The 17,491-nt window shown below is 63.1% G+C and overlaps 2 protein-coding genes across 4 annotated transcripts; both read right to left on the reverse strand.

Annotated features, from left to right (window-relative positions):
• Positions 1-688: 688 nt before the first annotated feature.
• LOC105738905 lies at positions 689-3,620 on the reverse strand. The gene is made up of 3 exons (XM_030801491.1): positions 3,600-3,620; positions 2,475-3,555; positions 689-1,747 (listed from the first exon to the last, which is right to left on the reverse strand). Exons 1-2 carry the CDS (start codon positions 3,618-3,620, stop codon positions 2,581-2,583), a joined length of 996 nt encoding a protein of 331 aa, XP_030657351.1. The 3' UTR covers positions 689-1,747; positions 2,475-2,580.
• Positions 3,072-14,863, reverse strand: LOC100595698 (transmembrane protein 184A). 3 transcript variants are annotated; one of them, XM_030801114.1, is made up of 10 exons: positions 14,646-14,863; positions 13,752-13,821; positions 11,818-12,036; positions 7,498-7,663; positions 6,985-7,075; positions 6,805-6,880; positions 6,534-6,625; positions 5,358-5,527; positions 4,597-4,791; positions 3,072-4,024 (listed from the first exon to the last, which is right to left on the reverse strand). In XM_030801114.1, the coding sequence occupies exons 2-10, from the start codon at positions 13,782-13,784 to the stop codon at positions 3,795-3,797; spliced, it is 1,272 nt and encodes a 423-aa protein (XP_030656974.1). In that variant the 5' UTR covers positions 13,785-13,821; positions 14,646-14,863; the 3' UTR covers positions 3,072-3,794. The 3 variants fall into 3 exon arrangements, with proteins under 3 accessions (XP_030656974.1, XP_030656973.1, XP_030656972.1); XM_030801113.1 differs by having other exon boundaries at positions 13,710-13,821; positions 14,669-14,682; XM_030801112.1 differs by lacking the exons at positions 13,752-13,821; positions 14,646-14,863 and adding an exon at positions 12,663-12,841.
• Between the last annotated feature and the right edge of the window lie 2,628 nt (positions 14,864-17,491).

Consider the following 17,491-nt stretch of genomic DNA (forward strand, 5'->3'; position numbering starts at 1 on the left):
ACGGGGGAGGTGCTGGTTAGGTGGCCACGTCCTGGGCTCAGTCTCCGAGGGTCAGGCTGCAGTCCTGAGTGTCCCCATCTGCCCCATCCGGAGCCCCCTGTCCATGCAGCCTCTCCCAGTGGAAGGAGCAGAGAGCAGCACTGTTGTCAGTGTTCCCCTTCCCCGGGAGACCCCTCGCCCAGCTTTGCTGGGCTCTCAGAGGAGCCTGCAGGAAGCTGTGAGCAAGACAGGGTCTGTCTGGGAGCAGAGAGCAAAGTGCCCCTGCACAGTGGCCGGAAGCCCGTGGGCTCCTCCGAAAAGCCACGGGCCTGCCCACAGGCCATTCCCACCCCGCCTGGCCTTCCGGGGAGAGCAGCCCCTGCCCACCTGTCCCCGTTTTTGGAGCTGAGCTGACTGAGGTGTGAACGCTGTTCAATGCTGGACCATGCAGGGTGAAATCCCAACTCGAGTTTTTTGAGACAGGATCTTGCTCTGTCACCCAGGCTGGAGTGCAGAGGCGTGATCACAGCTCACTGCAGCCTTGACCTCCCAGGCTCAAGCAATCCTCCGATCTCGGCCTCCTGAGTAGCTGGGACCGCCGGCACGCACCACCACGCCCAGCTAATTTTTGTATTTTTTTGTAGAGATGGGGTTTTACCATGTTGCCCAGGCTGGTCTCAGACTCCTGGGCTCAAGCAATCCACTCGCCTTGGCCTCCCCAAGTGGTGGAATTACAGGCGTGAGCCACTGCACCCAGTCATAATCCCAGCTCTCAGCATCTGTGTGGCCTGGGGCCAGTTCCCTCCCTCCCAGCCTTGCTTCCTGTGAATTGGGCGTGGAGGTGAGTGTGCAGCAGCCGGCACATGGCGCACTAAGGGTTGAATCTGTCAGCGCATGGCGCAGTGAGTGTTGAATCTGTGCTGGGGCCACGGCAGCCCGAGCTTGTCACTAGCAATGGCAGGGATGGCATCTTCCGCAGCTAAGACCTCCCTGCATCCCACCCTGCAGCTCTGGGCCCAGCCTGCTCCTCCTGGGGGAGCCAACGGGTGTGAGTTGGGGGCACAGAGCCCCGGCCCTGTGTGGGGCTCCTGGAGGCCGTGGACAGACAGGGAAGCTGTGAAAGGAGATGCCGCCCCGCCCGGCCGAGCAGCCTGCACCCGGGCCAGGTCAGGGCCCCCAGGGCTTCCATCCTTTCTTGTGGATGCTGGGCATTTTCAGCTGGACCATCTCCCAGATGAGGACACCGAGGCCAGGTGAGGCTAGAGAGCTTGGCGGGTGCGCTGGGTCAAGACACGCGGCTCCTGCCTGCCTCGCAGCCCGCTCCTCTGTCGGGGCCTGTCACCGGGAAGACCCTTTTTCAGCAGCGATGATGACACCGGAACCACGCCGGTCTCTGTCCCTGCCGCTCACATGCGCCAACGCTCCCTCTCGAGGCAGGTTGAGCCCTGGCCTGGACCACCCCACGCTGCCTTCTGTCCACGCACAGCGGGCTCGGCCCTCGGGGCTTTCCTTCGAGTCGTGTTGGAAAGAAGCAGCAGCAGCCTCACCCGTGGGGCGGAGGCGTCTGAGGGTCAGGAGGCAGGGAGGAGAGAGGCCCTCTGTGGAGCCGGCTCCCTGGCGTCCAAGTCCCTGCTCTGTGACCTCAGGCAACTTGCTGCATCTCTCTGGGCTTGGTCGCTGTCCCATCTGGCGTGAGCGCTGAGCGTGTCTGTCTCTGTCCTTGGCTGGTCCGAGGGGGCATTTGGCGGAAACCAACTTCTCCCCTGTCCTAAAGCGCAGACCTGAGGTGTTGCTGACGTAGGAGCTCAGCCCCTGACACCTCAGCCTCTGCCACCCAGCGCCCATGCGGTGTCTGGGTCTCCAGAAGGGGAGCCCTCGGCCACGCACCCTCCAAACACAGATTTGAGCAACTCGATCCCTAACAGGGCGGCCTTCCCCAGGGTGAGGGCAGAGCAGGCCTAGAGCCCTGCCAATGCCCCCAGCCTCCAGAAACTGCCCCTCGGCAGCGGGTCCCTGGGGAGCACCACGCCCCCCACCTGCTGACAGAGTGAGACCCAGGGCCCCCTGGTGGGTCTATCCCTGTGGGGGTCCAATAAGACAGGGGCGTCTTTACAGCCATACAGGGAGGAGCTCAGCCTATCTTACCAGGCAGCCCGGCTGGGCCCTGCAGACCCACTGGCCTTGGATCCCCATGTCCTCAGCCCAGGAAGCAAGAGGCTGGGAGCTGGCCCTCTCTAGCCCGGACCCCACTGGTCTGTGCCCGCCCTGCTGAGTCCCTCAGAGACCCCAGGTCCCGCTGTTCCTGGTGGCCGTGGCCATGCGCGGGGACAGCATGGGTGGGAGCCGTGGTCCCGGGGTGGTGCCCACTGGGCCTTCCTGTCTGCTCTCCACACCCAGTGCCTGAGCCCCCCAGGCCTTGCCCACTTCTGCTGCCCCTGCCCCAGTCCCCACCCAACCTGTGCTGTGGGCCCCAGACACACAGAACCGACTGCCACCTGCAGGCTGGGTCACCGTACTGTCCCGACGGGCCGTGGGCCTGGGGGGCGCCCTGCAGTGACACCCCTCGCCCCGGGCCAGCCGTGTGGCCTCCCAGAAGCCCCCTTAGTCCCTGGGCGGCTCCTGTTCTCGCCGCCGGGATTTCCAAGGCCAGTTGGGCGCTTCCAGCTTCCTGAGGGCAGGGCACGCGTCTGAGGCTCGGCTCCTCAAACCCAGGGCCCCACCTGGCACGTGGAGGAAGAAGAGAAGGGGAGGAGGCAAGTGCCCAGGCGGGAGCCCCCTCTGTGCCCCCTGGGAGTGTCCCCCGCCCAGGTACTCAGGGCCCTGCCCTCGTGGCCTTGTCTGCTCGCCGCGGGTGGGGCTGGCACAAGGCCCATTTTGGAGGAAGTGGAGGCTCCCAGGAGAAAGGTGGCGGCTGTGATCGCACAGCCCAGGCTCTGCCCTGCACTGCCCTGGACCACGAGGCTGCCCACCCCAGACAGGTGGGACCCCTTTCCCGTATGCAGAATGCAGACTCTGAGCAGCGGCCTCCTGTGAACCCCACTGCGTCCTGCTCCTCAGGCTCAGGCCCTGCGGGAACAGAAGCCAAGACCCAGTAGAAAATCCAAGGTGTTTAAATATAAATAAGAGCGATTTCCACAGCCCCGTGGTGCTGGCAAGCCTCACGGGCACTTGGTGGTTCCGCGACCCATCCCAGGCACACGCTCCCCTGGGTGGGCGCCTGGCCAGGGCTCCCCTGTGGCTGGCGTGTGGAGACACGTGGGCCCTTCTCCACGTGCCCACAATGGCTGCAGCAGGCTCCGAGGAGGCCCAGCCCTGTCCAGCCTGTGTGGAGCCCGCTGGCCTGCGGTGCCTGGAGCTGTGGACTGTGTCAGAGCCCGGCTGCCCAGCGCCCCGGCGCCCCTCCCTCCAGCTGCCCAGCCTGGGGTCCGTCTGCTGTCTGTCTCCTGGGCCAGGGAGTCTGACCCACTCACAGCCCCTGTGGGGCCGTGCAGCCAAGGTCCCACAGCCACACTCACTCTCCGCCCCACAATGGCCCCTGGGGCTGATGGCCAGGTGATCCCAGAGGGTCCCCAGGCTCTTCCGATGGACTCAGGTGCCCTCTCCTGGGGTGGCGGGCCCACCTGGGTGCCTGGCAGGGCCATGAGGTGCCCTGACCCCCGGGCTGGAGGGAGGATGGGAAGTGGGCTCCAAGGGCCTCACAGGAGGGCTCTCAGGAGAGGCCCCACCTTTGGCAGGAGTTGGTGGGTGGGGGGCCCTGTTCTTCCCCAGAGGCCTGGGCAGCCTGGGTCCCTACAGCACCGGCGGCCCAGGCCCCACTACAGGTCCTCCGAGGGGATCAGCATCCGCTTCTCCAGGCTCCGGCTCTTCCTGCTCCCGCCAGGGCCGCCGCCGGGGTGGGTGCCAGGCCTGGGCGCCTCGTGGGTGGCCTGCTGCGTGTAGTGCTGGTAGGCGGGGGAGAAGTTGTGGATGGCGTCCTGCACGATGTCCTGGGGGCTCACTGTCTCCCTGATGCCGCTGGAGATGCTCTGCATGGGTGCCGGGGGGGCTGGGGGAGGGCAGCGTATGAGCCCCACCATCCCCCCTGCACTCCAGCCCCCTGGACGAGCCCCCTCAGCCCCGCCTCCCAGGATGCCCAGGGCTGTAGCTTTTGCATGTCCAGGTTTGGCCTCGGCCAGCGGAGGGTGGCCCCAGACCCCTGGACCCCAGCCCAGCTTGCTCCACCCAGCACCGGGCCTGTCCCTGGCCAGACCCCTGCCAAGCACCATGTCCCCTAGAGCTTCTGAGGGGCTCCAAGCAGCGGAGTACGCCTTTGGCTGGCCTTGGGTGGGCACCCTGGTCTCTCCACAACGACTGATGAGAAGCCAGGCAGGCCACAGTCTGTCCCCACCCTAATGGGGGGTGTGCCTGGCAGGGGACACCCATTCCCCATCACCGTCGGTGTCCGGGACCACCTGGACCCCACACAGCCCAGGTGCGTGTCCAGAGCCGGATGTCCTTTGCCCGTCTCCCTGCCCAGTGAGCTGGCATTCCTGGACCTCGAGAGTGGCACAGACAGAGACCCGGTGCCCGGGGCAGGGCTGTGTGCTCCGGGTGCCCCGGCTGGAAGGCAGCATGTACCTGGTGAGTTCTCCTTCTCTGCGTACACCTGGCAGGGGAAGGCATAGCGCAGGGCCACGGAGGCGAACAGCATCTCCACGCAGATGATGAAGTTCTGGTAGCCAGCGGCCAGCGTGCCGGCCCCCAGCCTGTTCCCGCCGCTGGTCTCCACCTCTGGGATGACCCCGCACCGCTCCAGGACCGCCAGCAGCAGCCCTGCGGACGTCACGGCCGCTCAGCCCCAGCCCCAGATGGGGTCTGCAGGGGAGGAAGAGGCCCAGGACCCGACGGCAGCTCCTCTGATGGGCGCTGTGACCCTGTCCGTGTGGTCTCGCCCCACCCCGGGAGACTGAGGTTCAGGGGGGCAGGGCGCCTCCAAAGTTGGGGGTCTCGGCACAGCAGGTGCTCAGGAGCTCCCGGGCCCGCGCTGCTGCTCCAGCCCCAGATCTTGGGGCCACACCCTGTCTGGTGGCCATCGTCCTCTGCCAAGGTGGGCTGTGAGTGCCCTAGCCTGGCCCAGGGCCCAGTGGGGACTGGGACTCAGGAAATGCCAGTGTGGCCTCTGTGCAACCTCTCTCCACCGACCGTGGGGCCATTCCTGCTTGCGGGACCTCCCCACTCCCCCGTGCCCGCAGGTTCTACCCTGGCTTCCAGCTGACCTGTGCTGTGGCTGGAGAAACTGAAGCACGTGGGGGCTGGGGAAGGGAGCGTGAGGTGACCCCAGGCTCTCTGGACTGCAGCCTCTGCCTCAATAGCACCCCTGCCCCACGTGCCCCACACACCTTGCCAGAACGACAGGAAGATGACGGCTTTGATGGTGAGGAACTTGAGGACGGGCTGGAAGGGCCGCAGGAGCTCCCTGGTGGTGAAGTAGAAGAGGAACAGGGCATAGAGGGCGAGGCTGACAGAGGCGTTGTAGATGAGGGTCACATAGAGGTAGCCGCTGCGGACACTGGGACAGACGGGGGCTGTGGTCAGGGCGGTCCCCCGACCCCGCCACTGTCCCCACCCTAGAGCCGTCACCGCCACACCCTTGGCCTGGCCCCCACCTTGAGCTTGGGAGCATGGGCCCTGCAGGGATCCTGCCCTGATTTGATCCTCACTCCAGGGCCTGCAGGAGAGCTGGGGGCAGCTGGGGGACCTATGCAGCAGTAGGGCAGGGACATGTGGCCGTTCTCCCTACCGGCCCTGCTCCTCCTCGTCCCAGGATCCTGTCCTCTGATCAGGCAGCATCCAGGCTGCCTCTGTCGGAACACCACCTCCCAACCCCGTCCACCTGGCCACTGCCTGAAGATCCTCTGTGCGGTGGACACACAGGTGTTGTTCCCGTGTCAGTGTGTGCACATAGATGTGTGTGCATGTATGTCATGTGCACACGGGTGGGGTGCACTGTGTGTGTGCACACATTGCGTGCATGTGTGTGTATATACGTGTGTGGTTGTGGTATGTGCATGATTTGCGCACATGCTGTGTGCATGTGTGAGATGTGTGTGCACAGGTGACAGCACATGTGTCCACGTGTGTGAGCATGTCTGTGGTGTTGGTGAGCATGTGGGTGGACCTTGGCAGGGGTCCTTCCTGTGCCGGGTGGCTGCCTGTCTGCTCAGCCAACAGGTCAGGGTGGACCTTGGTCCCCTTGGCCCAGGTGCCCTTAATACCAAGAGTGCTGAAGGCTGGGCGGGGGCTGGGGCCATCACTGCCTGGCCAGAGGCCCTGGGGTCCTCGGCACAGACGCTGGCACAGATGCTAGACTCACCCTGGCCGTGTCCTGTGAGGGGAGGTCCAGGACCCCGGCCTTGGCAGGCACTGAGGTCCTTGCGGAGAGGCAGTGGGTACCTGTCTTGGGCGGGGTCCCTAGCCCAGCAGAATGCCAAGCCCCCCTCGTTAGGCCCCACTCCCGGGCCCCGGGGGACCCAGTGCCCACCTCATGCCAGGCGCCCCCGCAGCTCCCGCCTTACTTGAAGTCCCCGTCGTGGTATTTGCCGAATGCCTGGAGGATGATGGTGGTGACGGCCATGACAGGCTTCACCAGGCAGAACTGCAGAGTGGCCTGGGGGCGACGGCACCCGGTGGGCCTGGGGCCAGGTCCCCCAGGGGCCCAGGAATGGGGGTTGGGGCAGCCAGCAGTGAGCAGCCCCCTGACACTGGGTGGGTTGCTGCTGGGCCGGCCAGGGCCCCTGACGGGCTTGGGTGGGAGGAGGGCAGGCAGGGCTGGGTGGGCCCCCTCACCTGCTTGCAGAAGCGCAGGAACCCGATGGAGTAGGTCATGCCCCGGAGGCAGCAGGTGCCGTAGAAGCAGCTGGACCTGCGGGGGACGTCCCTGAGCCGGTGCGGGAGAATGCAGCCCCAGCCGCCGGGCTCCCTGTCCCAGGTGTGAGGGGTGTGGGGGCTCTGGGGTGACGGGCTTACTTGATGGGCTTGCCACGAATCTCAGCCATGATGGCGCCCTCGCCTCCCAGGTACTGGAAACACAGGCTCAGGAAGCTGTAAATGACAAAGGCTGCAGGGAGCACAGAGGGGGACCGGCCGTGAGCCCTGAGCTGCACGGGGACCCCATGGCACCCATCTCACCAGGACAGGAGGAGGCTTGGGAGGGGCCGAGCCCGGCAGGCCACACAGCAAGAGGCTCCTGACGGGCCCCATCCCCAGCAGGGCGGCCTGAGAGGGTCAGGGTGCTCCATCAGGGCCCCGCTTTCACCCCAGGCCAGGGCAGGTCCACCGAGCCCCTCTCACGGAGGCTGTGGGGTCGGTCATGTGTTCCAGGCCTGCCAGCGCCGCTAACCCTGACTATCCTGGCAGCCCCTCCGACAGGGGCTGGGAGAGTGGGGTGCCCTGGGGGCTGGCCACGGAAGTGCGTCCGTGCATGCAGGGCCCAGGGAGTCTCTCCCACCGCTCCCCCGACTGACGCAGCCCGGCACCCACCTTCGTAGCAGTCCCGTACAGAGTCAAAGTAGACGTAGTACTGGTGGTCTCCCAGGAGGAGGAGGCTGAGCCAGGAGTCAAAGGCATAGATGGGCACGATGAGGAGCAGGCGGATGATGTAACGCTGCTCCTGTGGCACGGTGTAGGAGCGCAGGTGCAGGTAGATCTGGGTGCAGGAGGGTCGGGTGAGAGCCAGGCCCGCCCGGCACCCCTGCACCAGCCCAGGTGAGCCGGGAAGGAGGTGGGGATGGGTGCAGGGGGGTCGGGTGAGAGCTGGGCCCGCCCGGCACCCCTGCACCAGCCCAGGTGGGCCGGGAAGGAGGTGGGGATGGGTGCAGGGGGGTCGGGTGAGAGCCGGGCCCGCCTGGCACCCCTGCACCAGCCCAGGTGAGCCGGGAAGGAGGTGGGGATGGGTGCAGGGGGGTCGGGTGAGAGCTGGGCCCGTCCGGCACCCCTGCACCAGCCCAGGTGAGCCGGGAAGGAGGTGGGGATGGGTGCAGGGGGGTCGGGTGAGAGCTGGGCCCGCCCGGCACCCCTGCACCAGCCCAGGTGAGCCGGGAAGGAGGTGGGGGTGGGTGCAGGCCACCAGGCACCTTCTATGTTTGCATTTTCTAGTTTTCTACAATGGGCATCCTTATTACAATTAGAGAAAATAAATTGTTTGCCTACCGTAATTAGATACATACTTTTATACGTATTTACTATAGAAGTACGTGTAAGTATGAATGTACATGTTAAATACATATTTCTGATTACAACTAAAAATAACACACATTTTAAGAATTTACTTTTGATGGCCGGGCGCAGTGGCTCACACCTGTAATCCCAGCACTTTGGGAGGCCAAGGTGGGTGGATCATTTGAGGTCGGGAGTTCAAGACCAGCCTGGCCAACACGGTGAAACACAGTCTCTACTAAATATACAAAAATTAGCCAGGCGTGGTGGCACACACCTGTAATCCCAGCTACTTGAGAGGCTGAGGCAGGAGAATCGCTTGAGCCTGGGAGGTGGAGGTTGCAGTGAACAAAGATTGTGCCACTGCACTCCAGCCTGGGTGAATTTTTTTGAGACAGGGTCTCACTCTGTTGCCCAGGCTGGAGTGCAGTGGTACAATCATGGCTCACTGCAGTCTTGAACTCCTGGGCTCAGGTGATCCTCCTACCTCAGCCTGCTGAGTATCTGGGACTACAGGTGTGCACCACCTTGCCTGGCTAATTTTTGTATTTTTTGTACAGACAGGGTCTCACTGTGTTGCCCAGGCTGGTCTAAAAGTCCTAGGCTCAAGGGATCCTCCTGCCTCCGTCTCCCAAAGTGCTGGGACTACAGGCGTGAGCCACTGCACCTGGCCTAAAATTTATTTTTTAAATTGGCAAATCAAAATTGTCTGCATTTACAGTGTGCAGTGCGATGTCTGATATGTGTGTTCGCGGGGAATGGCTGAGTCAAACCCATTGACATCTCCATTATCTCCCATACTTAGCATTTCTTTGCAGGGAGGACATATAAAATGTACTCTCTCAGCAATTTTCAAGCATAGAATACGTTGTTATTTATAATAGTCACAGGTTGTACAATAGATTTTTTTTTTTTCTGAATAAGTTCCTTGGGCATGAGTGAGGGTCCTGTTTGTTCTTAGCCTGGGAACGGGAATGCTCACTCATTCCTTCATTCAGCAGGCGCTTCTGGAGCCCAGCTAAGTGTCTGGCCTGGGGGACGGAGAGGGGACATGTCCTGGTCCTGGGCTGGGCAGACTCTCAGAAGGCACGTTGGCTTTTGCTGTGGGGGCATCCAAAGGATGTGCACCCTTTGATTCCTAAGAATTTGTCCCTCCCTAGGGGCCGGGCGTGGTGGCCCATGCCTGTAATCTTAGCACTTTGGGAGGCCAAGGCGGGCGGACTGCCTGAGCTCAGGAGTTCGAGACCAGCCTGGCCAACAGGGTGAACTCCATCTCTACTAAAAAATACAAAAATTAGCCAGGCGTGGTGGCGGGCACCTGTAGTCCCAGCTACTCGGGAGGCTGAGGTGAGAGGACGGCTTAAATCCGGGAGGCGGAGGCTGCAGTGAGCACTGATTGTGCCACTGGACTCCAGCTTGGGCCACAGGGTGAGATCTTGCCTAAAAAAAAAGAAAGCCTGGGAAAAAGTATGGGTGATTATAGTGTTTGCCTTTAGACCTTTCTAGATTTTCCATGTTATTTTTTTAATTTGTAATTTTTTTTTTTTTTTATTGAGATGGAATCTTGCTCTGTTGCCCAGGCTGGAGTGCAGCGGTGCAATCTCAGCTCATTGCAACCTCCGCCTCCTGGGTTCAAGTGATTCTCCTGACTCAGCCTCCCAAGTAGCTGGGATTACAGGCACACACTACCATGCCTAGCTAAGTTTTGTATTTTTAGTAGAGACAGAGTTTCCCCACGTTGGCCAGGCTGGTCTCAAACTCCTGACCTCGGGTGATCCACCCGCCTTGGCCTCCCACAGTGCTGGGATTACAGGTGTGAGACACCACGCCCGACCGATTTTCCATGTTTTCTGTGAGGACACAACACAACTACAGAGTCTTTGAGACAGGGTCAGCCGAGCCTGGGAGCTGGGGGCACGGGGGCTCCTGGGGAAGGCCTTCTGGAGGAGGTGCATGCGCGGCGGTGGGCGACCAGAGGCTACGTGCACCTGGCCGCTTGGGGTGCAGCTCAGGGAGTTGGGGGAGGTTGGAGGCAGGAACACTCTTATCAGTCACACGCTCCCCGCCGGTGCCTGGGAGGGACGGCATGACCAGCCATCAGGAGACCTCTCCGGGGGCTGGCGCTGTCTGGCTGGGTGACCTTGACAAGCCACTGTCCTCTCCGGCCTCGGTCCTCCCATGTATAAAGTGAGGCGGATCCGGCCACTCTGTGTCCTGCCTGGGACTCCTCACTCAAGGGTGACTCTGGCAGTGGGCTCAGGGTTGGGACAGGGCCTGAACTCCAGCCCAACGGGTCTCCATGAGCCCTGTCTTGACTGCGAGGCCCCATGGAGCTGAAGCCACACTATAGCCACGCACACATGGCCGGTTCCCAGGATTACAGCACAAAGATGGCCTCCTCCAGGAAGCCCTCTCTGATGGCCGTACAGGAAGGGCCTGCCTCGGCACCGCCTCCGCGGCTCTGCACGCTCCAGGTCACACTCATACACGTCTACCTTGGGTTCTGGTTATCTGTTCACAGCTCACTGCAGCCTTGAACTGGGCTCAAGCGATCCTCCCACCTCAGCCTCCCGAGTAGCTGGGACTAACGGTGCAGGCCCCCATGCCTGGCTAATAAGCAGTTAATAAACTGTCACTGAGATGCTGCCTTGGAGGCTTGTGGCGACCCGTGTCCCTGCCTGCCAGTCTCCTGATGGCCCCCTGCCCCGGCTCACCTACAGATCCATTCCCTACACCAGTGCCCCATGCACCCGGGAAGCAGCTCTGCTCTCAGCCCAGCCCTCCACAGCCTTCCTGGGCTCCCAGCACCTCCTGAAAGCCACCTCACCACACTGGGGTCAAGGGCTGTGGACAAACCCCTGCAGCCGTGTGGCCCTCGTGGGCCTGCACACGCACTCCCACCCGACCCCTGCACACACTGCCCTGGCCTCTCCGTGTATCCGAGGCTCTGAGGAGGGTCCCGCCCCTGACCCCCTGCCCTCTCTGCCCAGCCCCTGCCCTCGGGCACCACTTCCTCCTTGCCCCTGCCTGGCCCTTCCTTGCCACGGCACCTGGCCGCTTCTTTACCTGGGGGCTGTTCTATTCCCACCTGGGGACTGCTCCAGGTCGGGGGCTGTGTGTGGCTTAGGGCTTGGGGAAGTTGCTTCTCGCCCGTCTCCTGCACAGGAGTCCCAGTCCCTCTAGCCGAGCTGTGACCTTTGCTCCCCAGCTCCCTACAGAGCAAAGTCCAACCCCCTGCCAACCTCCCACCAGCCTTCTCCAGGGTGCCACGCCTCTGGAAGGAGAAGGCCCCTTCCCCTTTCCAGCTATGTGAGCCTGGGAAAGACCTCTGGTCTCTCTGAGACTGTCTTCTTGTCTGTGAAATGGGACCACACTGCGGACCTCAGCGAGCCGAGTGACAAGCCTGTGCAATAGCCGGGGGTGCCCGGTGGGCGCTCCGCCCTCAGCCTGACAGAGAACTCCCCATTTTCAGGCCCAGCTCCCACACGCCACGTCCTGGGGAAGCTCATCCCCTCCTCCGTGCCCTGGCCGATCCCACTTCTGACAGCGTCTGTAGCAGCAGCACCCAGAGGGGCCGGGCTGAGCCACAGCCACGTCCTGTGGAGACCAGGGTCCTGAAGGAGGCTCGGGGGCGGAAGGGCTTACCTGGTGGCAGGTGAGCACCAGGGCAGTCCACACAAACATCCCCGAGACGCCTCGGGCCAGCGCGGAGGTGAGGAAGAGCCAGGGGGCCCCCTGGGAGCCGTTCCCCACGTGGTCCATCTGCGGCCCGGCTGGCACGGCCGGTGGGGGGCTGGGCTGCGGCCAGGTCGCTGACACCAGGGGGACGCCGGCTGCCTCCAGGATCCCTGAGACGTTACTCATCTGCAGAGGGAGGGAGGACACACACCGGGAGGAGTGAGGGCAAAGGTGCCGGCTCCTGGCGGCAGGAAGCAGCTGGGGAGGGAGGAGACAGTGAGACGGGCGCTGAGGCTGAGCCACCCACCAGGCCGCACCCCCCCCACGGACACCAGCGCCAGGCCCGGCTCCCTCCCTGCTCCGAGCTCAGCCATCCAAGCTCACCCATTGGCCACCTGCGACCTGAGGGTCCCACCTCAATTCCCCCTTGTAAAACCAGCTTCCACCTCCGAGTCTCAGGCTTGCAGGGAGCCTGCTTCTTAGGGGACAAAGACCATCTTCCAGTGGGGCAGAAGAGGGGGAACCCCTGCCGCCCTGCCTGCCCGGGAGGTCTGGGGAGCGGGCGCAGACCAGCACTGCCTGCCCCGGCAGGAGGGGGTGTGCAGCCACCCCCACGGGAGGAGCCGGCCCTCACTGGCTCTGGGACCTGCCCACCCACCTGAGAGCCCGGCTTTGCTGGGGTTCTTGGCAGCGCTGGGTGCCTGTTCTTCCGTCTCCCACTAACCTGCTGGGGCCCTGAGTCCACCCTCTCCCACACTCACAGCCCAGTCCAGCCTTTCCCTCTGGTCTGCGGTCACAGGGCCCGGCTCTACCTTTGCTGGCAGGAAGCACCTGGCCCAGTCCAGGGAGGCCCGGCCTCCAGGGAAGCCTAGCTGGTCATTCTCATGGCCACGTGGCCCCAACTAGAGGCCCCGCTGTGGGTGGGGCAAGGCCAGGATCTGAAGGGCTGTGCCAGGCTGGGGCGGGGCAGCCAGTGCCTCACGTCCCCAGTGGCCCACCTGGGCCCCAGGCTGCAGGCCTGTCCCCCCCTGTCCCCTCCCACGGCTGACACCCTATCCTCCCGGCTGTTTGCTGGGTGGCAGCTGGCTCCCAGGAACCTGCTGGCCGCCTGGTGCCCTCACCTGCCTGTGCCAGACGGCCAGGCAGCTGCCACCCGGTGAGGACAGGTGGGAGAGGTCTGCGGCAGGCCAAGGAGGGCCGGGCTGCAGGAGGAGGGGTGGAGAGCTAATGGTCCATGGTTTCTCTGGGAGGTGACAGGGGTCCTGAAATGAGGTAGAGGCGACAGGCACACAGCACTGTGGATATACTTACTGCCACCGAATTGTTCACTTAAACCTGGGTAAATTCATGTTATGTGAATTTCATCTGAATTAAAAAATCCACGCCCCAAGAGATGTGTTGAAAACATTTATGTTTTCTGGGCCGGGCGTGGTGGCTTACGCCTGTCATCCCAACACTTTGGGAGGCCAAGGTGGGTGGATCTCTTGAGGTCAGGAGTTCAAGACCAGCCTGGCCAACATGGTATAACCCTGTCTCTGCTAAATGTACAAAAATTAGCCAGGTGTGGCAGCGTGCACCTGTAATTCCAGCTACTCAAGAGGCTGAGACAGGAGAACCACTTGAACTCAGAAGGCGGAGGTTGCAGTGAGCTGAGATCACACTGCTGCACTCCAGCCTGGGGACAGAGGGAGACTCTGTCTCAAAAAAAAAAAGGAAATATTTCTGGGTTTTGTGGATCAAGGCAGGATGGGTGGGAGTGACAGCCCAGTGCCTGGACCCTTCGGGGTCTGGCAAGGGGTTGGGGGTCCTGAGGGGCCCTGTCACCCCCATGCAGAGGCCCCTGTGGAAAAAAAACTCACCCACCCCAGCTCCTGGGAGAGGGATGTGGGCCCTCAGCCCACCTCTTGTCCTGTTCTGGTTACGCCTGGGCTCATGCCGCTGGGGCCACCATTACCAAGTCCTGCTCCGTGCCTGCAACGGATCCACACGCTCCTTGTCCTTCATGTCTCCTACCCTCCCACGGCCCTGGGCAACGGGGCTCAAGGGGTCGAGGCTGGAATGACTGAAGCCACTGTTCCCCTTTTATTTTTAATTAATTTATTTTTTGAGACAGAGTCTCGCTCTGTCACTAGGCTGGAGTACAATGGTGCGATCTCGGCTCTCTGCAACCTCCGCCTCCCGGGTTCAAGCGATTCTCCGGCCTCAGCCTCCCGAGTAGCTGGGATTACAGGCGCCCACCACCACACCCAGCTAATTTTTGTATTTTTAGTAGAGACGGGGTTTCACCACGTTGGCCAGGCTGGGCTTGAACTCCTGACCTCAGGTGATCTGCCCATCTTAGCCTCCCAAAGTGCTGGGATAACAGGTGTGAGCCACCACGTCTGGCCTGTTCCCCTTTTAGAGATGGGAACGAGGGGCGCATCAACGCATCCAGCATCCTCGAGGGGTCCGTGAGGGGCCCGGGCTGAGGCCCATCCTTCCCTGGGACACGCTGCCTGCTCTCCCCAACCCCTCCACCGACACTGTCCCTCCAGGGAGGCTCCCAGGTGGGGAACAAGCTCAGGAAGTCGTGCCCAGCTCTCAGGCCCGCCTTGCCTAACCTCCCCGTCAGCGCCCACCCGAGCCCGGGCCCAGAGCCGCAGCGTGCACACCCTGGCTGGGCCCTCCTGGAGCCTGCCTGCTCCCCAGGCCGGGACCTTCTGGACCAACCGACCCTGCTCCCGGGTGACTCTGTCCTGCAGCCTCAGGCGTCACCTCTGGAGAGACCATCGCCGCTGTCCCATCACCCTCCTCACTGTGTGTGCGACTCCCCGTCCACCTGTCTGTGTTTGCTGCTGGTCCTCCCTCTGCAGGAGCTGCCAGAGCCTAGAGCTGTGCCCTGTCCATGCTCGGGGCACAGGGGTTGCAGGGTGGGGGCTGTCCTGCTGAGGCGGTGGCCCTGTGGGCTAAGGTCTCCCCTTGGCCAGGCAGGGGTGCTGGAAGGCGGTGCCCAGCTTCCGTCCAGCTGCGTTCCCGCTGCGTTCCCGCTGCGTTCCCGCTGCAGCCACAGGTACTCCCCGCCGGCTCCCACCCGGCCCACAGAGCCCCAGGCAGTCGGCTCAGCTCGTGCGATGTCGCCCTCTGGCTGTAAGTGTCGGGATCACCGTCATGGACAACTATGAAGTGACGATGGCTGGGGGCCCCTTTGAAGGGTGAAGACTTTGGTGCCTGGGCATGCGCAGAGCTGGAAGGGACCAGGAATCCCCTCATCCAACTCGCTCATGCTACAGGTAGGGAAACTGAGGCCCCAGCCCCTGCTTGATTTGCATCCAGCCCCCAGCACAGGATGAAGCCTCAGGCCCCTCCTGGGCTGATGGTGGGAATGGCTGTGCAGACAGCAGGAAGCACTGTGGCTAGATGTCAGCAGGACCTTTCTGGCCGGAGCCACCAGAGCCAGGCTTCTGGGAGGGCTCTGGCTTTGGGGAGGCTCCGGGCTTGGGCCTTGGACACAGATCGAGGGACCTCCAAGCTCTGCCTTCCACCAGAGGCAGATCGTCTGTGGGAAAAGGTGGGGTTTTCTCACAAGGCCGGCTGGGCACTGGACAGGGAGGCCTGCTGATCTCCTCGGCCCACAGCTGTCCCGGCGGGCAGTGTGGGTGCTGGGTCTTTGGTGTCAGCCTGAGCTGGTTCGTGGTTCCTAAGGGTCCCTGATCCTTAGACGCCCCTTCAGTCGGGGCTGCCCCCTGCCCTGATGGTGGGGGCAGGTCCAACATGGCTTCCGGGTCATTCTCGCAGCCGCCCTACCCCGGCATGTTCTTGTTTAGCCGCTGCCTCTAGGAAGGCGTCCCGAGAGCCCGGGCTCTGGCCCCTAAGCCCAGAGCGCCGACTGCTCTTGCACACTTGAGGAAATGACTTTGCCTTATCAGGCAGCCTTGGCTGTATCCCTTCTCCCCAGCACTGGGCCTTGCAGGCCTTTTATCAACCTGAGGCTCTGAAAAGAGAGGAGGCCTCTGCCGTCTCCACCCACCCTTCCTTCTCCAGCTTTCTGACCACATCGCTCTCAGAGGTGGCCTCGGCCCTTGGCCCTTTGTCTTGCCCATGGCCTTGGCCAACTTGGCAGGTGCCTTTGCCTCTCTGGGCCTCTGTTTTCTCATCTGTAAAGTGGGTTTGCTCCAAGGCCTGGCCAAAGCAGGATTTGATCTGTGCTGGCCTGCCTGCCATCTTCTGGGCCACAGTCCCTATCTGGCCTGCCTGTCCCCGCCCCTACTGTCCCAACCCTGGTCCCAGCCCCGGCCCCACCTTTGCTGTACCCACCCCGTCTCTGTCTCCATCACCTGCCCGCTGTCTTCTGGGCCACACTCCCCACCTGGCCTGCCTCTGTCCCTACCCCAGCTCTCTCTCCATCACCTGCTCCCCGTCTTTTGGGCCACACTCCCCACCCGGCCTGCCTCTGTCCCCATCTCTGCTGTCCCCACCCCGGCTCTGTCTCCATCACATCTGCCTCTTTTGTCCCCACATCCAGGCAGGCCCAGGGACTACCAGGGTTTCTTCCAAATCCCTGCCCGAGGTGCCCGATCATTCAGCAAAGTGAACACTCAGGGTTCTTGGCTGTGAACTCCAGCCCTGCCATTCCCGTGTGCACCCCTCAGCCTGCAGGTCCCCACCTGGAAAATGGGAGCAGTAATGCCTGCCCTACGAGGCTGCTGAGTGGACACAGTGAGGCTCACAGCGCGTGCACACCATGCTGAACGGCCGCTGGCTTCCCTCTCTCCCCTACCCAGTGACTACCTGCCCAGACATGTGAGTCCTCCCATTCCTGAACCCCTGGGATGGGTCCAGCCCTCACCCGCCCTCACCCGCCCTCACCCGCCTGGCTCTCAGCTGCTTCTGGCCCTGCCAGTGTCTGTGGGTGGCTTCAGGGTCTCCCCAGCGGGCTCCAGGGTCTCCCCAGCGGGTTCGAAGGCTCTCTGAGCCCTGCACTGCAGCCCCCATCTCCCTCCCCTGCCCCTGCCCAGGCCTGGCCCATTCTGGGCACACTGAGGGACACCCTGGGTGAGAAAGGGTCCCACAGAGTGGCCAGTCCCCTTCTTCCTCCCCAGGGAGGACGCCGGCCCCGAGTCCCACAGGGAGTTTTTGGGGACCTGGCTAGAGCCCCTCTGCACCCCACTGCCTCCAGGCACCCCACAAATGCTGGTGGATCGGTTAGTTCTGACCCCCTTCCACTCCCCGTGGTTCTGAGATGCCACTGAAGTAATTCCTTGAAGAGGGTCACACAGCCCCGAAGGGGGACAAGTGGGGATGGGACCCGGAATCTGAGGCCTGGCGTCTCCCTTACCTCCACTTGTCTCCATCAGGGCTGGCCCTCCCATGAGGGGCCGGCCTGGTGGGTATCCGGAGCCAGCACAGAGGCTGGACCACCGTTCCTAAGCCTCCCGGCAGCCCCGCAAGCAGGGACTTGCCTCAGCCCCCAGCAGGTAGGGCAGAGCCAGGCCAGGGCTTGGGGTCCCATGCCATGTCCCACCCCCCCGGCCAAGGCCTTGACCCTCGGCCTGCAGCTGATATGTGCCTGGGTCTGGAGGTGAGGGGTCAGGCCTGGCCAAGGCCTTCACGTCCCCGAAGCAGAACCCGTACTCCTGTCCCACGGCCAGGCGGGCAGACCCCA

The sequence above is a fragment of the Nomascus leucogenys genome, chromosome 20, assembly GCF_006542625.1.
Source record: "Nomascus leucogenys isolate Asia chromosome 20, Asia_NLE_v1, whole genome shotgun sequence".
In the NCBI taxonomy this organism is placed as follows: domain Eukaryota; kingdom Metazoa; phylum Chordata; class Mammalia; order Primates; family Hylobatidae; genus Nomascus; species Nomascus leucogenys.

Coding starts and splice junctions, on each gene's coding strand:
- LOC105738905 (XM_030801491.1), bottom strand. CDS start 3,620: ATGGCCCTGCCAGGCACCCAG. Junction 3,556..3,599: donor TGGCCCTGCCAGGCACCCAG/GTGGGCCCGCCA, acceptor GTCCATCGGAAG/AGCCTGGGGACCCTCTGGGA.
- LOC100595698 (XM_030801114.1), bottom strand. CDS start 13,784: ATGAGCCCAGGCGTAACCAGAACAGGACAAGAG. Junction 6,881..6,984: donor ATTCGTGGCAAGCCCATCAA/GTAAGCCCGTCA, acceptor CGTCCCCCGCAG/GTCCAGCTGCTTCTACGGCA. Junction 6,626..6,804: donor TCCTGCGCTTCTGCAAGCAG/GTGAGGGGGCCC, acceptor CGTCGCCCCCAG/GCCACTCTGCAGTTCTGCCT.